Consider the following 20,132-nt stretch of genomic DNA (forward strand, 5'->3'; position numbering starts at 1 on the left):
CGGGGAGGGACTACTCCGCCCCGGGCCGCGCTTGTGCTGCGCTCCGCCAGAGGGCTGGTCCAGAGGACCGAAACTCCCCCTACCCAACCCCGACGCTTCCCTTCAAAAACGAAGAAAGGACCCCGGCCCGCGTCGCCGCGCCGCATCCCCCTTTCCCCACCCTCCCCGCCCCCCTGCCCGCCCGCCCCCGACACTACACGGTCACACTTTACAGAACACAGACTTTTCTCCTACACAGCACGCTCGTCTAGGACTACACGCCAGCAAACACTGTCTGGCGGAAGGAGGGGCGGGGAGACGCGAGGACCGAGGGGCTTCGCTCCGTCCGGATCCCCTGCACAGTCCCGCGCAGGCTTTGTGCCAACCGCGCAGCCCTCGGAACACGCAGCCCGGGCCCAAGTTGGCCTCCTACGCCCGGCGCTTTCCCGCTGGGGTCCGGGCCGGGGGAGCCGGCGCTGTCGAGCGGGCGATCTCCGGAAACCCTGGCACGCTGACAACGAAATTGGCCCGGGACCAAACGGAGCCCTCCGCAGAAAAGGGGCGCGCGGCCCTGTGGCGCTTTAAGTTAGGGGAGAGAGGAAGAAAATCGGTGCCCTCCCGGCCCTCCGACACACGCCCCTTTTTCCCACAGGCTGGGAAGGAGGTGTTAGCACCAGACCCAGAGTGTCGCTGTCTTTGAAAACAACGAAAATGTGAAAATCTGGGCGCGGAGCTGAAAGGCGCCCCAGGCACCCGGCTCGGCTCCAGCTGGACCGAAGCGGACGGGGGTGGGGGGACAGAAGGATTTGGTTCCCTGCGGGAGGCGGGCTTTGGAACTAAAAACTAGGGGTTGCCGGCTTCTGGGACATGCAGCCCTGAAAGGGCGGAGTAGGGGTCGAGGCCGGACCCCACAGCGCTCCACTCCAGGGACATCCACCGGCGGTTCCTGGGCCCTCCGCCCAGAGGTTCCCAATGTCTTCCCCCGTTACCCCTGGCTCCAGAGCCCACCGCGGGGAGGCTGCGACGCGGGCTTCGCAGACAATCGCGATAGGAGTGGAGAGCACGGGTTCCGTCCCACCGCAGGGGGCGTCCTCTGTGGCTCGGGGGCGGGGGCACTGCTGGAGGGGAGGATTCTGCCGGCAGGGAAAATGACAGCAGTGTGTGGTGGGAGGTAAAGTCGGGCCTCCTCCCTGCTAGAAGTCCCTAGTAGTTAAGATTGGGGAGTGGTAAGGGGGCAGAGTGAGTGAGTCGGGGGGCATAAGTCCTGTCGGGCTAGGCTTCTGCTCTCAGGCCCTGGGGGGGTTGGGAATGGGCTGGCTGGGGGCGGGGGCAGGAGGGTCAGCCTGCCGTCTGCCTGTAGTTGCCGTTAATCTCCTGGGCGATGTTGACCGCCTCCGCGCCCAGGGGCAGCCGATCGCTGTACTCGGAACCCGCCTCGAACTCCTCCTGGTTGGCCTTAGACTGGGACTCCACCAGCGAGCAGGCTGCCAGGCTCTCCTCCCTCTGCAGGCCTCCACTTGGGGCCCCCTGCTCCGCGTCCTCGTCAAGGCCCTCCTCGGGGGTCTCCTCTGGCTCCTCGCCGCCCGCCTCGCCGCCTGCCGGGTAGCTTTTCTCCGACTCAAGGTACGAGGCACGCGGGTCAAAGTCGGCCGCGATGCGCTTCTCCATGGGGTCGGGGGCCTGAGGCCGTAGGATGAGCCGGTATGGCTTGCCCGGGTGCTTGGCCAGCAGGTGACAGCAGGCGGCGCCCAGCAGGGGCACGGTGGCCAGCACCAATAGGAATACGCTCACCGCCACGATGACCAGCAGCGATGGCAGCTCCTTCTTGGTGGCAAACACCACTTGCACGTGGCAGGCCTCGCCTGCCAGCGCCAGGCACACGGAGTAGTTGGTGCCTGGCCGCAAGCCCCGGAACCAGTAGGCGTTGACGCCCTCCTCCACGCGGGACCACTGCACTGCCGCCCCGCCCCCCGCGGGGCACAGATACAGCAGGCGCAGGGGCCGGCGCCCAGGTCGCCCCGGTCCCCCAGCCCCGCCGGGCCCGGGGCCCCAGCGTGTAGCGAGCGGCGTCAGCTGCACCCGTGCCTCGCGCTCCGCTACGTCCAGCGCGATGACACCCAGCTCGAAGACGTGCGGCTTCAGCTCTGTGCTCTGGTTGAATGCGTGGTTGGACACGTACTGAGAGGGGTCCCCGTGGCCACAGTGCTGCTTCTCCGCCGGGTCCGCAGGAATCTGGTCTTCGGCCTCCTCTCCCTCACCTGCCTCCTCCTCCGGCTCCGCCTCCGGCTCTCCGAGGACGCTGACCCTGGCCAGGCCTTGGCCTTTGATTTTGCCTTCGGGTTTGGAGGGCAGGACGCTGTTGCCCCGGCCCTTGGCTATGGACTTGCGCTCAGAGGTCGAGACCTGCCCATCAGGGTCTCCCCCGGCGCCAAGCGCATGCTTTGGGGGTCCGGCTGCTGCCACCGCTACGCGTACTGATGTGGAGTTGGCGCCCAGCTCATTGTGTGCACGGCATGTGTAGACGCCTGCCTCCTTGGCGCTTAAGAGGGGAACCAACAGGGAGCCATTTGCGAGGGCCAGGAAGCGCGGGGTGGCTGGGGGCGCCGGCCAAACGGGTGCGGGAGTCGGGGTTGGCGCTTCGGTCTGCGTCATCACGTCCCCATCTCCTTTCCCTTCCCCCTCGTCCGCCCTGTCCCCATCGTCTTCCCCGCTTGGGACCGGCGGCTGTAAGACTACGGTGCCACCCGGAATCTGAAGTTGCCACTGCAAGCGAGGAGTGGGATGGCCATCGGCTAAGCAGTGCAACGCGAAGGCCAGGCCCGCGCGCAGGGGGGTGCCGGGCGTCTCGGGCTGCGGCTCCGCGCTCAGACGCACGCTGGGCGGTGCGCAGGGCAGGGCGGGCAAGCGGAGCACCAGCACCCCCTGCAGCGCGGGAGGCGAGGCGCACGCAATGGAGTCCGGCTCCGGTAGGGAGACCCGGGTGCTCGCGGCCCAGGCCTGCAGCCACACAAGGCCACATCCGCAGTGGAAGGGATTGTGATAGAGTTGCAGGTGTGACAGCGCGCTTAGCGCGTCGAAGGTGCCGGGCTCCAGAGTACGAAGCCGGTTGTTGTTGATGCGCAGGGAGCGCAAGTCGGACAGCGCGCCGAGGGCGTCCCGGGGCAGGGAGCCCAGGCGGTTGTGGTTCATTTTGAGCAGCTGCAGCGCGCTCAGGTTACGCAGGTCGCTCCACGGGAAGCTGGATATGAGGTTGTGGCTCAGGTCGAGGTTCTTAAGCTGGCTCAGCACGGCCAGTGCACCTGACTCCACGGTGCGCACTTCACTGTGCGCCAGCCAAAGTGATGTGACCTGCGTGACGTCTGTGAAGGCCCCGCGCCTTAGCACGGTGATCTTGTTGGCCGACAGACTAAGCGTGGTCACATTGGCCGGCAGTCCTTCGGGCACCTCGCGCAACTCCTTGTAGGCGCAGTCGGCGAACTGGTGAACGTACTTGTCCACGCAGGTGCACGGCTCCGGGCATGCTCCGGCCACTCCTAGCAGCGCCCAGGCCAACCACAGGGCCTGAAGTGGCGCCATCGCGGCTCCTGCAGATGGAAGCCGGGGGAAGAGGGGAGAAGGTGACTCATCGAACCCCAGCTTCCTTCCCCTGTCAAGGTCGGCCTCTGCAAACCCATCTAGCACAGGTCCCAGGGCTCCTGTGTGCCCAGTAACCTCCTCTATGCCAGGATCCTCTCTTGGGCAGGAGTGGAGGTCAATAACAGTCTCGAAGTTCAATAGATGCTCCTTCTCAGGGCCCTGACTTTTTGCCAGCGTCGGGTTACATCGCTCTTTTCCCCCCACCTATTCCCTCACCAGGGAGCTGGCCCCTCCATAGACTCCACTGCTCGCTGGTCTACCAGCGCTCGGCACTGAACCCCTCTTGGTGTTTCCAAACCTTGGTTTAACCCGGTGAAATGGACACACAGAAAGGCTATTTTTGTCCATGACTGGCTGTCCTCCCTGGAACCCTTTGTCCCACGCACAGCACTCACACACATGCCCGTGCAGGCACACAACAATGCAAACAGACGCTGGGGCTTCGCCATCAAACTGCCAACTTCTGCAGGGGTTTAGAGGACCTGATTCTCTATCAGGGGGTTCACTACACATTTTGTAGACACACAAACACATAGTCCCCCAGACACGGATGCAAGATACCCTGGAGACCTCATTGTTCTCTCAACTGAAACCCAGCATTTGTAACGTGTTTTTCACCCTGGTACAAAGCACTTTCCTCTCCATTGTGAGAATTGAAAGACACAAGTTCTCACACGAACTGATCCACACACAGGAACACAGGAGCGCACTTATACCTGCACACAGCCCTCCACTGGGACCGAAACGGAAGATAAGCAATACCGAGAACTTGCCCCAGTGGCTTGAGGTGGGATCTGGAGAAGCTGACCTCCATGCCCTTCTCTGGCTATACCCTAGGTCGCCTGCCCTAGGCTGCTTGGCCAGCCTTCTGTATGGGGAGAGAGGTCCTCCTCCATGTCTTGGCCAGGTGCATTCAAACAACTGTCACTAAAGCTTCCAGTTCCGGTCAGAGCGCCCAGGCGGCTGGGTGGGGGGTGGGGTTGGGTAGAGGAGCCCCCAACCAACAAGTCATGGGGGTTGCTACTAGCTAATGAGGCTGGAGAAGATTCAAGATCTTTGTGCCTTTCTCCACAGCTCCATGATGCCGGAGGCCCCCCCCCCCCCCATGAAACCTTATCCCCAGTCACACAAACGCACTTACACAGACTCCCCACCTCCACCTGGGGTGCCTGTCAGGTTTGGCAGAGCCCCTCCCACACCCTATCTTTGGGAGCCCGTTCCCCCCCCCCACCGTCCGCCCCTGCTCCGGTGGGAGGACCCCTCCCATCCGGGTTCCTCCCAGATGGCACCCTCGGGGGCTGGCGCCCTAGGCTGGACCTACCCCCACTAGGGTCGAGGTTGTGGGGCGTTTCCTACGGCTTACCCGCTGTTCGCTGACTCCCAGCAGGCTGCCCTTGCGCTGCAATGCCTTGTCCAGACTCAGTGTGCGGGAGCAGGGACCACAGTCCAAGGAAGCTTCCAGCATCTGTTGCTACGGCTGTGGGGAAAGCGGAGAAGGGGCAGAGAAACGAACAGGTGAGTTTGGGGACTCGCTGGTCCCAAAGTCCCACTTCAGTTTTTCCTTTTGCCTCTGTTCCGCACCCCCCGTCCGCCTCCCAGCTCTATGGCTGCAGGTTGGAGAGAGTCCTCACGCGTTCCCGGGCTTGGCGGAGACGCGCACAGCCTCTCCCACCTCCTGCATCCTCTACATTTGTTAAAGCCATAGAGACCCTCCCTGAGGTCCAGACACGTCGGTCACAAGGGCAATCGGTCCCACATCCAGTGTCCTTGCCTGGGCTCTTCCCAGACTACTGCACCCCCATAACCCACGTCCCCCCATATTTACACACCCGCTGGCATTGTCACTATCCCACATCACACTGGCCCCCCCTCCCCGTTCAAACACATTCGCACACACAGACCCTCCACAGTCGACCTTCACAGGTTAGAATTATCCCCTCGTCATGTACTAATAACGCCAATGTGCTGTGCGCTCGCCACATTCACACACATTTTCACAGGCACACCTTCACTCGGGACACTCGCCGTTCTCCCCTCTTGCATGCACACACATTCACGCGCACTCACCCTCACGCGCCCGTCCCGCCAGCGCCTGTGAGCTTCGCTGCTAATTGAATGCGAGCCGCTCTTACGCCCCGCAACACGTGAGACAAACCATCTTTGAGGAATTTGGGGGAAGGAAAGGCGCACGGCTGATGGGGGGGGGGGGAAGGCGTGTCTTTGCCTTTAAACTCTTTTTGCAAATGCAGGCGGTGGCGCAGACAGACTCGAGCGGGACTCGCCGGAGCTGCGCGCAGCCTGGCTCTCGCCGACCCTTCCCTCCCGCACCCCCCTGCTAGCGCCTCCTCCCCGAAGCCACGTTCAACACGATGCATAATTGATAGTGTTAGCAGAGCGCCTCACCCTCCCTGCCATTTTTGCCTGGATCCGGGCTAATACAAGCCCTGTTCTCCCCCGCCCCCCGCCAGTCTAACCCGGCAACAAGAACGCGCGGCCCTGCAGGGAGCGCGGGGAAGGGACGCCCCCCGCCCCACCCCACCGCCGCCCCTGCCCGGCCTCTTGAGCTGGAACTCTTTATGTCTCGTCTTTTGTGGCTAAACCAGGGCCAGAAGCCCACTCCCTAATGCGCTGGCCTGTGCGCACCGCGGAGTGGGGTGGGGCGGGGGAAGCTGGCCCGAGCGTACCCAAGCTCCTCACTCTCAGGTCTTGTCAGCTCCGGGCGAATGGGGCACCGAGGCTGCAGCGGACAGGGGCACGGACAGGGATGGTTACAATCGGCTACTCCTCTTGAGCTTGAGCACCACAGGCTGGGGGACTTAAGGCCAGAGCATTCCTCCCATCCACTCAATATCTTTACAGCCTTGCAAACACACCATCAACGCCCCCCCCCCCCAACACACACACTATCCCTCAAAGCCGTGGTGGCCCGCCACCGCCCCGCCGTCTCACACCCTCGCACAACAGCCGGCCGCAGCAGACTCGCTGCTCGCGACTCTCGCTCCCTATCTCTGACGAAACCCCGACATTTCTTTTAGTGACAAGGGGGTGGAGGCGGGGGGGGGGGATGTCGAGGCATTTGGCTAAAACCCAATTTCCGCCCCTCTGCGCTGCCTACCGCAGCCCAGGAGAAAGAGCTGCTGGCCAGAACCCGAAAAGGGGTGCGGGTCCTGGGAGACACGCAGAACTCTCATGCCTCCTGTCCTTTCTGTAGACACTGAGCTCCCTGGGCGCACGTGGGCCCCCAGCGCTCACCCCGGGCTGTGGGGATCTCTCACGGTGGGTCGATGGCGCAGGTTTGGGGCTTTTGCGGAGATCAATACCCCTATTTGAGTGCTGAGCATTTTAATGAGCTGGGGAGGGGGTGGGGAAGAGAGGGAGACTGGCGAAGAGCGCAGCATCTGAAGAGACCACCCGGCCGGGGTTCCGAGGCTCCTTTGTAAATTAAATATGAACAGACTGGTGCAGGCACACGCGGCGACTACTCTGCCGTCACTACAGGCGGCTCAGCGGAGTTCCAACCCAGAACTTCACTCTGCCTGCTCGGGTCTGGGGTGCCCCCAGCCGACCCAGGGGGAGGGTGCCCTTTGGGGAAAGGTGACTTTGAGAAGGGCCGTAGGGTAAGAGCACTGTGACCCGTTCCCACCGGGGACCCTGCGTGGGACAGCTGAGAGCGGGTCTCTGAGGTCTTTAGGCCTTTCTGGGCCCTGGAGTGACGCAGGCGGCTTGACTGGGACGGCTTTCTTTGTCTACCGAGCAAAGGGTGGGGGGCGTCCTGGGCAGGCCGCCCGCGTCTCAGGAACCCTGAGGGGGTGGTGCTGGGAGCGTTGGCCTGGAAAGAGGGATCCGAGAAAGTGGGGGCCCAGTAGCGGGGACTTAGAGAGTCCAATCCTGGATGGCAGGTCCAGAGACTTTTTGGGGCTGCAGGAGGGGCTCCAGGAATGGAGGTAGACAGAGCTTCCGGCGTGGAGGCTCAAGGCTTGTGGACCCTCCCCTCCGTTTTCACCTCTTTTCCAGTTCTTTTTGCCTTCCGCTCGGAAGGGCCGGCAGGCCTGGGGGATGGGGGGACAACTGGGAAGGGACGAGGGACTGGGTCTAAGGGAGAATGGGCCCGCTAGCTAACTGCCCAGAGTGTCCCTGGACTGCAGGGACCCTCTCTGCAAGCCACCCCGTAACCCCTAGGGCCCGCGGACCAAGAAAGACCCCTTTTCCTTGCTTTCTTGACGGCGTCGCAGAAGCCCGGGGATTCGGCCAAGAGACAGGGCTCCAGGTGCCTGGAGGGCAGCTGAGGGCGCGGTGGCTACCTCCGTGCGGGCGCTGACTCCTGCGGCCCCGGCGGCTCTCGCCCACTCTCCAGCAAACGTTTTTGTTCCCCGAGCCTACTCTGGGGGAAAGACGCCCCTTGCCCCGCCTTCGACCCGGAGCCCCAGTGCCCGAGTCGCTCAGGGCAGAGTCCGCGGAGGCCTGGGGCGCGAGCTCAGCTGGAAGACTGAGCGCGCCGCGTCGGAGCTGCCTGGCGCGCAAGGCCGGTCTCGTGTTCATAATGTTAATAACGACACAATTACTGGAGAGCTGGGAACTCGGAGCGTTCCACCCCCGCCGCCCACGTCTTTGATCTTTAAAGAAACAGGCACTAATCACGTGTGTGGAAGTAGGGTCCGGGCGGGAAGGGACACAGGGTTCCAAGCCGCGAGCGCGGAGGGCCCCACGTTCAGAACCTGTCGAACCCGAACCAAGGCTTTTTACCAGGCTGCGGTCTAGACCCCAGGCAGACCCGGGAGCCGAGAGCTGGAGCCCCTGGCCGCTTTCTGGGGACCGAACTCTAACTTCAACATCGCGGACTGGGGTGTGGGGGGCGTGGGAGGGATTGAACCCCGCCGGATCCCGGGACTTGCTCCCCCCGCAGCCCGTTCGGGTCCGGGCCGGGCTGGTCCGCGCGCGCCCCCTGCTGGACACCGCCCGCCGGCACAGAGGCGGGCAAGGGCGGCGGGTGAGGGGCGAGCGCAGCCGGGCTCTGCAGTAGCGCGGCGCCGAGTTCCAGTGGTCGCGCCTTAACCAAGGCCCGGAGGCCTGCCTTCCCGTGCCCATCCAGCCTGCGTCCCAGGCACCTTCCCCTCCCCAGCTCAGGTGCGGCCCCTGCTTCGCGTCCCACAGTGCTCCCAGCGCCTCCACGAGGGACTGAATCCTGGCACGGACCCTGAGCTCTGCGCTGCCGGGACCAGGGTTCCCGTGCACCTCGCCACCTCCGCGTGCCGTGGGCCGAGCGCCTCCCCGAGGGTCCTGGAAACCGCTGAGAGCGAGGGGCAAAGAAAACTGAAACATTGGGAATAACAGATGTTTGACAGAATGTTTAGGACATGTAACATTGTGAGGTTGCAACTGCATTCAGAGTTATATGTATCTATGTATTTTAATGTGGCACGTGGATGATTTAATGGACTTGCCTTTGAGAACAAGAAAGCCAGGGCCCAGGTGGGCGTCAAACATCCCCAGCATAGCAGCCTGCGCCGGAGACCTTCCCCACCGCTGCCCTCCAGCCAGAAGCTCTTGAAAAACTCGCTACTTCCCACTCTCAGCTTCTGCAGCACACACAGCGCGCGTGTACACACACACACACACACACACACACACACACGGCTCCCCCCACCCCCGGAAGTTGCTTTCCTTTTCTAATTTCCAGCCAAAAGATCACTCCTCGGGGGAGCCAGGCCCTGTTTATGCTCCCCCGGCTTCCAGCTCTCCTTCTCATGCACTCTATGCGGTGGTTAAGAGTACAGGTTCTAGCATCAGACTCCAGGTACTAGCTGTGTGGCCTTGGCCAAGTTACTTAACCTTTCTGTGCCTCAGGGAAAAAAGAGTACCTATGTTTTGGGGTCACTGGGAGGATTAATGAAGTCAATGTTTACAAAGCACTTAGAACTTGGCATTTGGTGCTCAGTAAATGAACTATTACTTTTTTCAACAATAGCTGAATAGAATTAGCCATTATTATTGCCTTGTAGAGTTCAGTACAGGCATGATAAGATGTTCTACTGCACACACCCCTACTGGGTTGTGTCCTACCTTCCCCCCAGGGGGAGGACCCTGGCTCTGGCCCCAGACCTCTCTCTTCACCACCACCCCATACACACACACACACACACACACCCCCCATGGGTCTAGGTAGTACTCAGAATGACTATTGTTATTTGTAAAGGTTTCTAGTTTCAGATACTTAAACCCAAACTCTGATGCTTGTGGCTGTCCCCAGCATGCCTGTTTGAGAAGAGAGACCTGCAGCTGCAGACGTGGTGGAAGGTTTTTAATTAAAATCACATTCTGTTTAAGTATTTATTGGGCAATGTGACTTTAATTATTTTCTAGGGAAACACAAAAATCCACATTTGCCTACAGGAAGACTGTTGCTTTCAGAGGAAAGGAGCAACCTGTGGCAGTTTGCTGGAGGCCACCAGGAGGAGTTTCCTGAATGGCTCAAATGAAGCTCTACATTATTAAGAATCTGGGATCCAGCCCACGACCTTCCTCCCAGCGCTTTCACAAAATTAGCTTAACATGCTGGCAAGGCCTTTTATTGCCATCAGAATTAACAACAGCTCTTCCAGTGGCAGCTCGTGTAATTATCCGGGTCTGGGCTTGTCTCCCTGAAGAGGGGCGACCCCTGCCTGGGAGAGGCAGCGCTCCTGCACGCAGGGGGCAGGTGCTTAGCAATCCTACCCCAGCCCAGGCAGGACTGGCTCCCCCCCCCCCAGAAGAGTCCCAAGGCAGCCAGCCCTTTCATAGCAGGACTTACTGTGCTAACGGCTGGGACAGGGTGACACTTGGGATTAGGTATGATGTTTCCGTTTGCAAATAACAAGATTCCCACCTCAAAGGATGGAAACCATTAAGCGTATCATCTCACAAACCAGGAAGCAAGACTGGCTTCAGGCCGTGGATTCGGCGGCTTAGTACCATCAGCAGTCCTGGGGTTCTTTCGTCTCTCTCCTCTGCCACCCTTAACAGGGCTTCAGCCTACAGCTTGAGTCCCTTGGTGCCACTGGAGGACTTCAGCAGCAGCTGGGATAATATCCTTACAGTTAACAGACCAGTGGGATGGAGAGACTGCATTCTCTTTCACAAAACAGCCTTTCCTTGGGTCTTGACACATACCGGTGTAGGACTACCCGTCTCTGAACCAGTTACTGGCGAAGGAGATGGAATTGATTGGCTCAGAGTGATCATCTAGCCCAAAAATGGATATTGAGGAGTCGACCCCAACATTCACCACGAGCAAGAAATCCCCTGTAAATAGAAGGGCTGGGGTTGCATGTTCAGAGTGAGCTAACACCGTGTCAGAATGAATTGAAATGAGAGTGACCATAATTATAAGGAACCATATTGGATACTTCCTTACCTGGAACTTACTCCAATTTATGTCCACAGTCTGTGACCAGGGTCAGTGTCAGGGGAGTGTGTGTGACCAGGTTCAGAAAACTCTCTTTGGTAGATGTGCAAACCAGAGGATCCTCTGCTTTCACAGAACTCTTTATTTATTTATTTAAATTAAAAAAAATGTTTAAGAGATGGGCTCTTGCTATGTTGCCCAGGCTGGCCTTGAACTCCTGGGTTCCAGTGATCCTCTCATCCTCTCGCCTCAGCCTCCCAAGTAGCTGGGCCTAGAGGCGCGCACCACTGCACCCGGCTCTTTCACGGAATTCTTAAAAGGATAAAAATCTGTTCTTGGAAATGCCTGTGTTGGGATCCAAAGCTATTTTGGGAGCAGTGGAAGCTTCAGTCTTTAGCTGGATATTTATGAACAGGAGATGTTTATGAACTCAAGGATGTCCCTACATGACTTCGAATCCTGAACATGTATCCCAGTCCCATGGCAGAGAAGACAGGCACTTTGCTGTCGAGGTGGGAAACAGGATGGAGAATTCTCCCTGGTCTTCGGAGGAGTGTGGGGGCAGGCCAGAGCGGAGAGCCCACGCTGGGCTTGGGGCTCTGCCACCTGAAAGCTTCCTCCGGCTTCCCGGACTTGCTGTGTGATCTTCAGCAGCTCCTTGCCCTCTCTCCTTCCAAATTTCCACTCATGCAGTGGCAGAGAATGGACTAGGTGTGCCCTGGGGCCCTTCCAGGCCTGCTGTTCTCTGAGACCCTGGTTCTTGGGGTGCTGTGGCTTTAGAAGAAGCCTGTTTGCAGGTTGAGCTGAGGTTTCCGGGGGGGGGGGGGCAGGCTTCCATCTGATGGGGCTTCCTGCAGGGAGATGTCCTCAGAAAGTCTGGGACCGTTGCGTCCCTTCCTCCTCATGCCCCTTGGCAGTGCCTGTGTTTCCCCTCCTGTCACACTGTGACCAGTCTCATCTCTGGAGGCCACCAGCACTCTGGGCCCCAGGAGCTGAAACCTCCTCCCCAAACTGCAGTGCGTTGCTCTGTGGGCAGGGGCGTCCTGCTTCAAAACACTTCCCAAAGGCCCTTTGCTTCACAGGATTCAGAGGCAACGAGAGTAATATTGTTAGAGATTAAAATCTGGTCACCAAATATTTCAGGAGCCTGGTGCGTTGACCAAGGAAGAACAAGGCTGCCAATCCTCTCTGCTCTGTGACGCTCAGTTCTCCATTGCCTGGTGCCATCAAAGGACATAGAGAGAAGCCACCATAACGCATATTTAGAGACTCCCTCCATCTTGTGTGGCCCCCAGCAGAGCCCAGGAGGGCAGGGCCCAGGGTCTACTCCTCTTCCTCCATCCCCCACCCCCGCCCCCCGGACTCAAAGCTCCTGCAGGGCTGCCCAGGGCCTTCCCCTCCACTGTCCCCATCAAAGCCCAGAACAGCACATGGCAGGATGAAATGAAACTGAATTTCCTTTCTTGGACCTTCAGTCTCTCCCTATCAATAGGCTCTTTTCATTTGTTTTTGGAAATGATTTTCCAGAAGCCTACCTGAGACAAGGTTTTGCACACAAGCGGTTGATTAAGGTAATTCCCTGCAAAAGCCAGTAAGGGAGAGGGGAAGCAAGAGAGGAAGAGGAAGAAGCCAAGCAAGGGTGTGATTTCAGGCTTAGTCTCAGCCTCGGCCTGAGCCCAGAGAGCTCTCGTGCAAAAGTGACACCACAGATTTGTCCTGGTTCCAGGCAGTCAGACACTGGCTAAGGGCTGCCCCTGGGAGACGGGACCCCCAGGCATTTCCCTCTCTCTGTGCCTGTGGGCCATTGGCTCTACTAGCCTGAAAAGACTCTGTGAGGCTTGTACCCACCTAGAGGAGGGACAGACAGGGAGCTGTGATGACAGCCTTAAGGAGTCCCAGACCTGGTGCATCAGAGCTTGAGGCCGGGAGGTCCCTTATCCTCACCCCTCCACTGTACTAGAGGGAGGGGAGACGGAGGCCAAAAGAGAGGTCACAGAGCAGGTGGGGCTGGGAAATGCCCCCAGCAGGTAGCTTCTCTGAGATCCCCTCCCTGGAAGTCTGGGTCAAGGACGTGCAGAGTTGGTGGCCATGGGTAGGCTTGCTGGTCAGGAGGCCCTTGAGACTCTCGGGCAGATGTGGCCTTGCCAATGGTGAGGACAGCTGTTTCTGGGGTGGGACAAATGCCCTTAATTCAGGGTCTCCTGTACTAACTACCCCCTGCACCACCCTCCAGTCCTTATGGGCACCAGAATCAGAGTCCTTCCCATGTGGGGCAGAGACTGAGGTTGTGCCCTTGGCCTGGAGTTATCTGTAACAGGATGCTGAGCCCAAATCAGGCCTCACAGAGAGAGCATCTCCAGCCGGGCAGCTGGCTGGGGCAGAGATTTGGAGGGAGGACAGCCCTCCCTGATGCGGATCTTGGCATGTTGCAGAGGCACCTGCAATTCTATATCCATGTAAGGCCAGTTCTAATGGCCACATCTTGGGGACAGCCAGGCACAATTCAGTGTAAGGGGGTCCAGAGCAGGAGATCAGGGGTTACGGGGCTGTCCCTACTTTTCCACTGGCTTTCTGTGAGACTTTGGAAAAATCTCTCTCCCTTCTTGGCCTCAGTTTCCCCTCCTGCACTGTGTGGCTAAACATTCCTCCTACCTGCCTGCCTCATCTTGGGCTGGGGTCTGTCACATTTTCACTCCTCAGACCTGTCCCTACGACATCCAAACTGAGGAAGGGTGCCTCAGCGCAGTGCTTCCCAGGAAGGACAACCTCTGGGCTCAGTCCTCTTTGAAGTGCCCCAAACAGGCTGTCCCAGGGACGCCAGTGGAATCGGGCTGGGAAGGGTGAACCCTCGCAGCACAGTGTCTGCGAAGAACGCTGCAGCCTCATCTCCCCGAGTCCTTATCTCCAGACCCAGCTGGGAACTTGATGTATTTATTTGCTTCTCCCAGGGCCTCCTCTGTCCAACCCACATCTCTGCCACCGTCTGGTAGCCAGGTGGGGATGAGGAGGGAGGGGACTGCTATAAATCCCTCCAGCCTGCAGCCAGCAGGGTGACCCTGTCTGGGTAGAGGAGACAGTTGAGGTGGCTTGGAGGGATGGGGGTGTAGGCACCAGGAGAAGGAGTTGGGGATAGAGTCACCCAGATCCTAAATGAACCAGGAGAGAGAGGAGAGTGAGAGAGTGAGAGGGGGAAAGAGAAAGGAGGGGAGGGGAGGGGAGAGGCAGACAGTGCTTATGGTGCATTCTGGGAGTCAGCGCAATGCCTTCTCCAGAGTGCTGGATGTATTTTTTATTGTGTTGCTGATTTGCTAAATTTAGTACTTTCTATATGTGATGTCATTTAATCCTCACACTTTTTGAAATATGCATTGCACCCCCAATTTGCATATGAGATCACAGAAGCTAAGCAGTTTGTCCAAGATCATACAGCAGAGGTGGGATTTGAACCCAGGTCTCTCCAAAGCCCATGTTCTAACTACCACACACACAGCTCCCTGCTCCAGACTGACTCTCCAGGTGCACCACCATGGGCCCAGCCTCCGTCTCCTTGTTGGCTGGACTGACTTATTGTACAATGGGTCCACCCTGGGGCCAGCCAGGGCTGTAAGGCTGTAGAGCTACAGGAGAGAGTCAGCTCTGAGTACATCCACCCAGGCTGTCTGCACTCAGCCTGTGCAATCACGCAGCTCTGGACAACCAGACAAGCAGCACAGGATTTCACAATACCTCCTACTATACTCGTCTGACTGGCTAGCTTTTTGGAAAATGTCTGTGGTTAGCTAGCTAGCTTTTGTCATCTGCCTGGCTATCAAGTTTGGGATATTTATAATATTTATAAACGGACTGTAGCATAGTCCAGGCAGCTGGTCTGAATTTAAGGAAGTTCCTTGAGCCAAGAATGAAGGAATTTTTCCCTCACTTGACGGCAGATGCATTGTGAAAGGGCAGACAGACTTCTAAACTTCCTGTTTTTTGTTCTTGGTTGGTTGGTTGGTTGGGGTTTTTTTGTTTTTGTTTTCGTTTTTAGTATGGAGAGAGTCAGTCAAAATTCTAGATCCTTCTCTAAACAGAATCTCCATAAACATCTGCTTTATTCAGGTCCAATGGGCCCGGATCTGACACTTGGATTCAGAGACAAAAATAAATGATGGTACTGGCCCCATCCTTCCCCAAGCCCCAGCTCAGCGGGGGCCCCTGCCTGGGACCAGGACAAGGACCAAAGTCACCACAGGGGGGCTTGTCCTCAGAGATCCTGCCCACACTCCCTCCATCTTCCTCCAGCCTGACGCCCCCCCCCCCCAGCCCCACCTCTACCCCTACACCGGGGCTGGCACCACCCACGACCACTTCTTACCTGCATTGTAACTGGGTCTGGGACCTTACTCTTAATCACGCATCCTCAACAGAGGTAATACCACCCTACAGAGGGTGGAAATTTCTGGGCAGGGAGGGGAGAGCAGCTAACAGTCTTAGGTATTACATTGGTTTCTGACCCTCCAGAGGACCCAGTCCATAAGTACGTCTGTGTAAGGAGGAAGTAAAACGATCCCTATTTGCAGATGTTATGTTCTTGTATCTAGAAAATCCTAAGGAATCTACAGTGTATCTATGGTATTAAAATTTCACTGGGGGGAGGCTCAGTTAGGGGAAAGAATTGTCTAAAATGGCTCCTTAGGAGGAAAATAATGAAAAAAAAAAAAAGGTTGAGAAACACTGCCCTAAAGAAAAAATTAGAATTAGGATAAATTTAAGCGTAGGCGGGTAGCTTTCGGGGACCTGCCTTTCACATCACCTGGGACTCACAGACTAGGAGGGCACAGGAAGGAGAGAACAGGAAACCTGTTCCCAACACACGGCCACGCACCCTGCGGTGTGGGCCACAGATGGTGCCAGTCTAGACACAGGCTCCCTTTGGGCAAGTCCCAGCTCTGCCGCATACAAGTTTAATGACCTTGACAGGTCCTCAGCCTTGCTGCCCCCCTGTGTTCGTCTGCAGAATGAGGCTGCGGATGTAACCACATAGGGTGGTTGAGATTAATGAGGTTACCTGTGCTAGAGGGTTAAGTACTGTGTGGCACACAGTTACCTTTCTGTCCTGTTAGCTGGGGGCACTATCACCCAGTTGTGGTAGTGGCTGTCACTCCTGGTGAGGTCTGCCCACTCCTCAGTCCCTCCATTGGCCCTACTGGGCTTCAAAGGAGCTTGGGCACAGCCCCTGTCAGGTGCCTTTGGAAGAGGACCCTGGGGAGAAGGCAGACTGCACCTGGGGTGCCACATTAGGGGGCCTCCTCGGGAGCCCCTGCCCGTCTGTTCACAGTTGCATGGACTTTTCAGTTGTTGAAGTCACAAAGACCCGTGGCATGAAGAGACTAACTCCATTCCTAACTAAATTCCTGACTCGACTCAATTTTAACTCCATTCCTTAAGCACCAAATGTGACCCTCCATCGGGTCTAACCCCAAAGCCTAACCTCAGGCCTCACCTGGATTTTAAGCCCTCACCCCGACTCCTGACCCCACCCCATCCTGACCCCGATCCTAACCTGGGCCCTAACCTTAACTCCAGCCCTCACCCCCAACGCCCTGACTCCAGGGGTAACCCAGTATTTCCCCAAGTTAGGTCATTCACATCACAGTCACAGTTTTGCTATACCTGTGTCTCTTCTGAGTTTGTAGTTAATTAATATTTGTCCTGAGTGGACCTTTAAAGAATCCCACTTTCTTGTCATTCTGAGTAACGCTACCCCAGAAATCACAGTTTTGATAGGTTGGTTACATTGTTTCTAATAGATGTTAAATATAAAAGGTTTAATGTTTTAAAAATGTTTCTCCATGTGCCACCTGCCTAAAGTTATCTCCTATGCACCGGAAGTATGCGCGACGCTTTAGAAAGGGCTGAGCTGCCGGAGCCTAGACCGCCCGCACCCGTGTTACACACCCGCGTTGCACACCCGCGTTGCGGGGGCAGCCGCCTCCCGCCAGGCCCGGTGGGGCTGCAGCGCCCTCTGCCGGCAGGGCCTGGAAGCAGCCCCAGCTCGCTCCCCTCGCGGCCAGGCAGGGTCCCTGGTGTGCCACCCCCCGCCGGGCAGGGTCCCCGGTGTGCCACCCTCTCTGCCTTGACATTTGGTGCACCTTCGCCCGAGGCGCACGCTCACGCTGCGGAGTTTTCTTAATTGTGAGCGCGAAGAGAGGTGAGAAAGGACGCTCCTACTCTGGGCCAGGAGCCGCGACATGGGGTGTGGGGTGGGGACAGCCCGAGGTCAGTGCAGGAGACGGCTCGCTGGAGCGTGGGCGGGAGTTAGACCCAGGCCTGGGGAGGCCGGGCGGGCGGCCTCGCGGTGAGCCTGGGCGGGGAGGACGAGGAGAGGGCGCAGGGCGCGACAACCGCTGCGCCGGGCCAGGCAGCTGGGCGTGGTGCAGGTGGAAGCGACAGCCACATCAGGGTTGGAGTCAAAGCAGATTTTTTTAAGTGACTGAGCCCTCGGGCCTCGGAGGGAGTCGCTGGAGCGGGACTGTCCCCATGTTCTGTGCCCACGGCCTGCGCCGAAACCGCCACTGGGTGTGGCGGGGCACAGCGCCACCTGCTGCCCGGACGCTCAAGGCGGGTCCCCTGACCCTCCCGGCTCCCTGTGGCCCCAGCGCCCGCGGGCAGAGCTGTCTGCCCGTCCCAGGTCTTGCTCTTCACTCCCTTGAAGACAAGCCCATGTGCTTTTTTGCTAAGATCTAAGATGTTTATTTTCCCATAATTTATAAATTTATAACACTGTTATCTTGGTTGTGTATGAAATAAGATCTTAAATCTGTGTGGTTCTTTATATATTAAAAAACTGTCTTCACAAATATTTTCTCCCTGATTCACACAAAGATCCTGTGAAGTAAAAAATGACCCGCATTATCCCATCTTCCCCAGGAAGGCCCCGAGGATCCGAGAGAATTAAACGTTCCAGACCAGGCCACAGGCCACTAAGTGAGAATTGGAACTGTGTCCTGACCTCTCGGCCAGAAAGCTCGTGATTACTCAACATGTAAAAACCTCAGATGTAACTCAAACAGGAAACACAGGCACGTAGTTGGACTTGGTCTTTTGGTCAAAGGGTCAAGCTTAGAGAATGAACTCCAGGACTGGAATGTGGGCACTGGGACAGTCGGATAGGGTTCAGGGTGGTGGCACTGATCCATTCCCGTTACCTGGCTGCTCACTTGGCCAGGTGAGGGCAATTCCTATAATGCTTGTGCCATGGGAATTCCTGCAGGTACTAATGAAAGTTCCATCCGTGACATCCAAGACAGCACATGACTCACACATTGCCAATGTCCTGGGCCTCCCCCACCTCCCTTTTTTAGGGTTTTGCCATCTGTTGCTCTAGGGACACAGACAAGAGTACAAGATTATCCAAAAGGCCAGTGGCAAAGTTCCTCCAGACCCTGCCTCTGGTTCCTGGCTCTCTCTAGCAGGCAATTCTTGATGTTGAAGCTTCTTTCCCTCCATGTGGGTCTCCCCCTTGGAGATGACTCCGAGGCTAGCCCACCCCTGGGTCTCCCCATTTGGAATGGGGGGTTCACATCCTTGAGGTCCCCGGCACTGAGCAATGAGGGGCTCTCAGCTCTGCTAAGTCCTGAAAAGCCCCCACAAAGCACAGTTGCACTGGGCAAGCACCCACTGACTGGTGCCTGGGAGAGCCTCCTCCTCTCCAGGCAAGAGGCTGCTCAATGGCTCCTCTGGGGTGGTCCAAGCAGTCTGTAATTGGAGTGTCAGGCATTCAAGATTCACATCTTTATTAAAGGCTGAGACAGTGGAGACAGGGCAGAGCGCCCCTCAACCACATCTGAAGCTAGCAAGCATGATGCAACTGGAAATCAGTGACAGGAGGAGCTGCCAAGTGCTACCAAGTGCTGCCTTGCCGGCTGCTGAGACCGTCAGCACAGCCAGGCTGGGGTCCCAGACTCCTTCCTCCCCTCCATCCATCAGCCTGTTTCTATAGGATCCTCAGAGCCAGCACTGGCTTTAACAATCTGGCATCAGAATCTTATTTTAAATGCATCTGAATTCCCTGTTAAAGCCAGCACTCCCACTGGGGGAACAAGTTCCTACAGAATTCCTTAGTGGATCTTCAGGGCACCCCCTGGATGGGGCTGAGGCAGGGCACACAGATTTCACTGACGTGAAAGCTGAGGCCATCAGCCATTGAGGCTGGAGGCCTGGGCTGTCTGGGAAGCATCCCAGGATCAGAGAAGAGAGGGAGGAGGATGGGACAGTGGTTCTGCTAACGAGAGGGACAGCCCTGACCTGCCTGTGTTCTGCTGCTGACCTCTGGTTTGCCCACAAGGTTCGGGACTGAGGGTGTGGAATGGGAGCTAAGGTTCAAGGATGAGAAATCTTTTTGTCCACTGCCTCAGAGGCCTGTTGTCCGTTCCCAAAAACCTAGGATGGCACAGCTGGATGGGAGCTCTGAGACCAGGCAGCCCGATCAACCCATTTTACAGATGGGGACGCTGGAGCTCAGGAAGGGGCCTTTTCCTAGGTCACACTCAATGCACACAGTCAGGAACAGGGACAGAACTTTCTCTGCTGTTGCACACTGCTTCCCCTCAGAGGTGCGGTCTAATAGAGCAGAGGTTCTCAAACTTGCACATGCGTCAGAATGATCTGGAGACCTGTTAAAACACAGATCGCTGGGTCCCACCCCCAAAGATTCTGACTCCAGAGGTCTAAGGAAGAGCCCATGGTCTGCATTTTTACGAAGCTCTCAGGGGACGCCAATGCTGCAGATCCCTGGACTACAAGCTGAGTGGTGCGGAACATTCCTTGGGAGGACTGAGGGTGGGGGCTGTGAAGGGCCATGCTGGTGGCCTGATGACCAAAGAGAAAGCCGGACTAGGCAGAGACATTGTGTGGCCAGGAGGAAGGAAGCAAGCTTTGAAGGGTCAGACTTTGGAAGTGGGCTCATGCACGGCAACAGCTTCCATCTTGGATGTCGTGAGGAGGAAATGGGAAGTGAACAGAGCTGGCCTCTGGGCAAGCAGAGGCTGGGAGAACCCAAACTCGGGAGGTGCAGTTTGGTTTGAAAGGCACTTTGGGTCCCCGGGGGGTGGGGGTTGCTGCTGAGGCTGCAGTCAGACCTCAGACTGCTCTCTGT

At 57.7% G+C, this 20,132-nt stretch overlaps 1 protein-coding gene across 1 annotated transcript; it reads right to left on the reverse strand.

The window, feature by feature from the left end:
- Positions 1 to 1,317: 1,317 nt before the first annotated feature.
- Positions 1,318 to 3,555, reverse strand: ISLR2 (immunoglobulin superfamily containing leucine rich repeat 2). Its single transcript, XM_069457542.1, has one exon. It carries the CDS (start codon positions 3,553 to 3,555, stop codon positions 1,318 to 1,320), a length of 2,238 nt encoding a protein of 745 aa, XP_069313643.1.
- Positions 3,556 to 20,132: the final 16,577 nt, after the last annotated feature.

Source organism: Eulemur rufifrons, chromosome 2 (assembly GCF_041146395.1).
Source record: "Eulemur rufifrons isolate Redbay chromosome 2, OSU_ERuf_1, whole genome shotgun sequence".
Classification (NCBI taxonomy): Eukaryota; Metazoa; Chordata; class Mammalia; order Primates; family Lemuridae; genus Eulemur; species Eulemur rufifrons.

What these genes read in the sequence shown, in the direction of transcription:
- ISLR2 (XM_069457542.1), bottom strand. Translation starts at nt 3,555, where the DNA reads ATGGCGCCACTTCAGGCCCTGTGGTTGGCCTGGGCGCTGCTAGGAGTG.